This window comes from Onychostruthus taczanowskii, unplaced genomic scaffold, assembly GCF_017590055.1.
Source record: "Onychostruthus taczanowskii isolate IOZ18803 unplaced genomic scaffold, ASM1759005v1 scaffold516, whole genome shotgun sequence".
Lineage (NCBI taxonomy): Eukaryota > Metazoa > Chordata > Aves > Passeriformes > Passeridae > Onychostruthus > Onychostruthus taczanowskii.
In genome coordinates this window covers 10294-16399 of record NW_024502747.1, presented here as the reverse complement: position 1 = coordinate 16399, position 6106 = coordinate 10294, and the positions used below count along the sequence as shown (strand labels likewise).

At 62.6% G+C, this 6106-nt stretch overlaps 1 protein-coding gene across 1 annotated transcript; it reads right to left on the bottom strand.

Annotated features, from left to right (window-relative positions):
- Positions 1-1125: 1125 nt before the first annotated feature.
- LOC121342208 (protein CutA-like) lies at positions 1126-5753 on the bottom strand (the record flags this gene model as incomplete). Its single annotated transcript, XM_041416435.1, has 4 exons — positions 5713-5753; positions 3634-3789; positions 1665-1724; positions 1126-1171 (listed from the first exon to the last, which is right to left on the bottom strand). Coding segments are annotated over exons 2-4 (252 nt in total), but the record flags the coding sequence as incomplete, so codon positions are not given.
- Between the last annotated feature and the right edge of the window lie 353 nt (positions 5754-6106).

Sequence of the window (6106 nt, the reverse complement as noted above, 5' to 3'; positions counted from 1 at the left end):
AAAACCCAACTTGGGAGCCCCAAAATCCCCAAACCCCACTCGGGAACCCCAAAATCATCTCAGGAACCCCAAAATCCCCCCCAAAATCCCCCCAGATCCGGCCCTGGGAACCCCAAACCCCCTCGGGCACCTCATAAGGGTGGGGGCCCCTGGGGGACCCCAAAATCCTCCTCAGCCACCCCAAAATCACCTTGGGAACCCCAAAATCACCTCGGGAACCCCAAAATCCAACTCGGGAACCCCAAAATCACCTCGGGAACCCCAAAATCCAACTCAGGAACCCCAAAATCACCTCGGGAACCCCAAAATCCAACTCGGGAACCCCAAAATCACCTCGGGAACCCCAAAATCCAACTCAGGAACGCCAAAAACCCCAAACCCCAACGCAAGAACCCCAAAAGTCTCCCCAAAATCCCACTTGGGACTCCCCCAAAATCACCCTGGGACCCCCAAAATCGCCCCTCAATCTCCCGAGGAGCCCCCCAAATCCCACCCGGGACCCCCAAAAATCTCCCCAGGACCCCCCAAGTTCCCATCTGGAACCTCAAAATGGCTGGGGACATTGGGGACACTTTGGGGACACTTTGGGGGCACTGGAGGGATTGGGGGCATTGGGGACAATGGGAGGGTTTGGGGACACTGTGAGGACATTGGGGACATTTGGGACACTGGGGACATGGCTGGGGACATGGCTGGGGACACATTGGGGACACTTTGGGGACACGGGACACTGGAGGGATTGGGGACATTTGGGGCCAATGGGAGGGTTTGGGGACTCTGGGGGGATTTGGGGACATTTGGGAACATTGGGGACATCACTGAGAGCATTGGAGGGACATTGGGGGCATCACTGGGGGGGTTTGGAGACACCCTGGGGACACTGGGGACACCCCAGGGACACTGGGGGGATTGGGGACACTGGGGACATTTGGGACATTGGGGACACCCCAGGGACAGTTCAGGGACACTGGGGGGACATTGGGGACACCCTGGGGACACCGTGGGGACATTGGGGACATTGGGGACACCCTGGGGACATTGGGGACACCCCAGGGACAGTTCAGGGACACTGGGGGGACATTGGGGACACCGTGGGGACAGTGGGGACACGGGGCCAGCACTCACCAGCAGGACCTCGCTGTCCTCCTCCAGCTTCCCCTGCCACGTGTACCTGGGGACATTGGGGACACGGGGACATGGGGACATTGGGACATGGGGACATTGGGGACACGGGGACATGGGGACATGGGGACATTGGGGACATGGGGACACGGGGACAGGGGGACACGGGGACAGGGGGACACGGGGACACGGCGGTGGCACCTCCCGTGCCCTGTCCCCGGTGTCCCCAATGTCCCAATCCCTTCAATCCCCCAGTGTCCCCAATCCCCTCAGTGTCCCCAGTGTCCCCCTGCTGTCCCCAATGTCCCCCTGTCCCCTCAGTGTCACCCCCGGTGTCCCCAGTCTGTCCCACTGTCCTCAGTGTCCCCGCTGTCCCCAAATCCCCCACATCCCCCGTCCCCTGTGTCCTGAATGTCCCCAGTGTCCCCAATGCCCCAATGTCCTCAATGTCCCGCTGTCCCCAGTGTCCCCAAGGTGTCCCCAAGGTGTCCCCAAGGTGTCCCCAGTGTCCCCCCATGTTGTCCCCCCCTGTCCCCACTCACACCGAGGTCACTCCAGGGACGATGTTGACGCAGGCGGCGAAACGCTGCTGGACCAGAGCCCTGGGCAGGGACAGGGACAGGGACAGTGTCACCTGTGTGTGTCACCTGTGTGTGCCACCTGTGTGTGCCACCTGTGTGTGCCACCTGTGTGTGCCACCTGTGTGTGCCACCTGTGTGTGCCACCTGTGTGTGCCACCTGTGTGTGCCACCTGTGTGTGCCACCTGTGTGTGCCACCTGTGTGTGCCACCTGTGTGTGCCACCTGTGTGTGCCACCTGTGTGTGCCACCTGTGTGTGCCACCTGTGTGTGCCACCTGTGTGTGCCACCTGTGTGTGCCACCTGTGTGTGCCACCTGTGTGTGCCACCTGTGTGTGCCACCTGTGTGTGCCACCTGTGTGTGCCACCTGTGTGTGCCACCTGTGTGTGCCACCTGTGTGTGCCACCTGTGTGTGCCACCTGTGTGTGCCACCTGTGTGTGCCACCTGTGTGTGCCACCTGTGTGTGCCACCTGTGTGTGCCACCTGTGTGTGCCACCTGTGTGTGCCACCTGTGTGTGCCACCTGTGTGTGCCACCTGTGTGTGCCACCTGTGTGTGCCACCTGTGTGTGCCACCTGTGTGTGCCACCTGTGTGTGCCACCTGTGTGTGCCACCTGTGTGTGCCACCTGTGTGTGCCACCTGTGTGTGCCACCTGTGTGTGCCACCTGTGTGTGCCACCTGTGTGTGCCACCTGTGTGTGCCACCTGTGTGTGCCACCTGTGTGTGCCACCTGTGTGTGCCACCTGTGTGTGCCACCTGTGTGTGCCACCTGTGTGTGCCACCTGTGTGTGCCACCTGTGTGTGCCACCTGTGTGTGCCACCTGTGTGTGCCACCTGTGTGTGCCACCTGTGTGTGCCACCTGTGTGTGCCACCTGTGTGTGCCACCTGTGTGTGCCACCTGTGTGTGCCACCTGTGTGTGCCACCTGTGTGTGCCACCTGTGTGTGCCACCTGTGTGTGCCACCTGTGTGTGCCACCTGTGTGTGCCACCTGTGTGTGCCACCTGTGTGTGCCACCTGTGTGTGCCACCTGTGTGTGCCACCTGTGTGTGCCACCTGTGTGTGCCACCTGTGTGTGCCACCTGTGTGTGCCACCTGTGTGTGCCACCTGTGTGTGCCACCTGTGTGTGCCACCTGTGTGTGCCACCTGTGTGTGCCACCTGTGTGTGCCACCTGTGTGTGCCACCTGTGTGTGCCACCTGTGTGTGCCACCTGTGTGTGCCACCTGTGTGTGCCACCTGTGTGTGCCACCTGTGTGTGCCACCTGTGTGTGCCACCTGTGTGTGCCACCTGTGTGGGCCACCTGTGTGTGTCACCTGTGTCACCCCTGTGCCACTTGTGTGTCACCCATCACCCCCTGGGACAGGGACAGGGTCACCTGTGTGACCTGTGTGTGACCTGTGTGACATGTGGCACCTCCCTGTGTCACCCGTGTGTCACCTGTGTCACCCATCACCCCCTGGGACAGTGCCACCCTCTGTCACCTCCCGCTGTCCCCTGGTATTCCTGCTGCCACCCTTGGGGACAGTGCCACCCAGGTGTCCCCTCAGTGTCCCCAGTGTCCCCTCAGCGCCCCCCCTGGTGTCCCCTGGCCAGCTCGGTGTCCCCTTTGGTGTCTCCAGTGTCCCTTTGGTGTCACTTGCCCAGCTCAGTGTGTCCCCAATGTCCCCAGTATCCCTTTGGTGTCACCTGCCCCGCTCGGTGTCCCCAGTGTCCCCTTTGGTGTCCCTTCTGTTTCCCCAGTGTCCCCTGCCCCGCTCGGTGTCCCCAGTGTCCCCTCCGTGTCCCCAGTGTCCCCTGTCCTGCTCGGTGTCCCCAGTGTCCCCTCAGTGTCCCCAGTGTCCCCTGCCCTGCTCGGTGTCCCCAGTGTCCCTTTGGTGTCACCTGCCCCACTCGGTGTCCCCAGTGTCCCCTCAGTGTCCCCAGTGTCACCTGGCCAGCTCGGTGGCCACGCTGAGGTTGGGGCAGGTGACGAAGGCGGCCGAGAGCTCCGCGCTGTCCCCAGTGTCCCCAGTGTCCCCTCTGTCCCCCGCGGTGCCGCTCCCGGCTGTCCCCGGTGTCCCCGGTGTCCCCTCCATGGTGGCCGTGGCTGTCCCCGGTGCTGTCCCCGTGGCTGTCCCCGGTGCTGTCCCCGTGGCTGTCCTCGCTGTCCCCGGTGCTGTCCCCGTCGCTCTCCGGCCCAGCCCCGGCAGCAGCAGCAGCGACAGCGCCTGGGGGGAGGGGGGGAGGCTGTCGCGATAGCGGCGACACGGCCTGTCACAATGACAGCGATACCGGCCTGCCACGATATCGGCCTGTCACGACATGGCCTGTCACGACATGGCCTGTCACGACACGGCCTGTCACGATATGGCCTGTCGCGATATCGGCCTGTCGCGACATGGCCTGTCACAATTCCAGCCTGTCACGATATCGGCCTGTCACGATATCACCTGTCACGACATGGCCTGTGGTGATATGGCCTGTCGTGATATCGGCCTGTCACAATATGGCTCTGTCACGATATCGCCTGTCACGATATCAGCCTGTCGCGACATCGGCCTGTCGCGATATCAGCCTGTCACGACATGGCCTGCCGCGATACTGCCTGTCGTGATATCGCCTGTCGCGATATTACCCGGTCACGATAGTGGTGATAATGGCCTGTCATGATATCGGCATGTCACGATATCAGCCTGTGGTGACACCGGCCTGTCGCGACATTACCCGCTCACGATAGTGGCGATAGTGGCCTGCCGTGATACTGGCATGCCACGACATCGGCCTGTCGCGATAGCGGCGACACGGCCCGTCACAATGACAGCGATACCGGCCTGTCGCGATATTACCCAGTCACGATAGTGGCGATAGTGGCCTGCCGTGACATCGGCCTGTCGCGATATCGGCATGCCACGACATCGGCCTGTCGCGATAGCGGCGACACGGCCCGTCACAATGACAGCGATACCGGCCTGTCGCGATATTACCCAGTCACGATAGTGGCGATAGTGGCCTGCCGTGACATCGGCCTGTCGCGATATCGGCCTGTCGCGATACCGGTGCTACGCCCTGTCGCGATACCAGCCTATCGCGATATCAGCCTATCGCGATATCGCCCTGTTGCGATACCAGCCTGCTGCGATAGCAGCCTATCGCGATATCGCCCTGTCGCGACAGCGGCCCGTTACTATAGCAGCAATAGCGGCCTATCGCGATATCGTCCTGTGGCGATACCGGCCTGTTGCGATAGCAGCCTATCGCGATATCGCCCTGTCGCGACAGCGGCCCGTTACTATAGCAGCAATAGCGGCCTATCGCGATATCGTCCTGTGGCGATACCGGCCTGTTGCGATAGCAGCCTATCGCGATATCGCCCTGTCGCGACAGCGGCCCGTTACTATAGCAGCAATAGCGGCCTATCGCGATATCGTCCTGTGGCGATACCGGCCTGTTGCGATAGCAGCCTATCGCGATATCGCCCTGTCGCGACAGCGGCCCGTTACTATAGCAGCAATAGCGGCCTATCGCGATATCGTCCTGTGGCGATACCGGCCTGTTGCGATAGCAGCCTATCGCGATATCGCCCTGTCGCGACAGCGGCCCGTTACTATAGCAGCAATAGCGGCCTATCGCGATATCGTCCTGTGGCGATACCGGCCTGTTGCGATAGCAGCCTATCGCGATATCGCCCTGTCGCGACAGCGGCCCGTTACTATAGCAGCAATAGCGGCCTATCGCGATATCGTCCTGTGGCGATACCGGCCTGTTGCGATAGCAGCCTATCGCGATATCGCCCTGTCGCGACAGCGGCCCGTTACTATAGCAGCAATAGCGGCCTATCGCGATATCGTCCTGTGGCGATACCGGCCTGTTGCGATAGCAGCCTATCGCGATATCGCCCTGTCGCGACAGCGGCCCGTTACTATAGCAGCAATAGCGGCCTATCGCGATATCGTCCTGTGGCGATACCGGCCTGTTGCGATAGCAGCCTATCGCGATATCGCCCTGTCGCGACAGCGGGCTGTCCCCGGTGCTGTCCCCGGTGCTGTCCCCGGTGCTGTCCCCGTGGCTGTCCCCGGTGCTGTCCCCGGTGCTGTCCCCGTGGCTGTCCCCGGTGCTGTCCCCGGTGCTGTCCCCGTGGCTGTCCCCGGTGCTGTCCCCGGTGCTGTCCCCGTGGCTGTCCCCGGTGCTGTCCCCGTGGCTGTCCCCGGTGCTGTCCCCGGTGCTGTCCCCGTGGCTGTCCCCGGTGCTGTGCCCGGTGCTGTCCCCGTGGCTGTCCCCGGTGCTGTCCCCGTGGCTGTCCTCGCTGTCCCCGGTGCTGTCCCCGTCGCTCTCCGGCCCAGCCCCGGCAGCAGCAGCAGCGACAGCGCCTGGGGGGAGGGGGGGAGGCTGTCGCGATAGCGGCGACACGGCCTGTCACAATGAC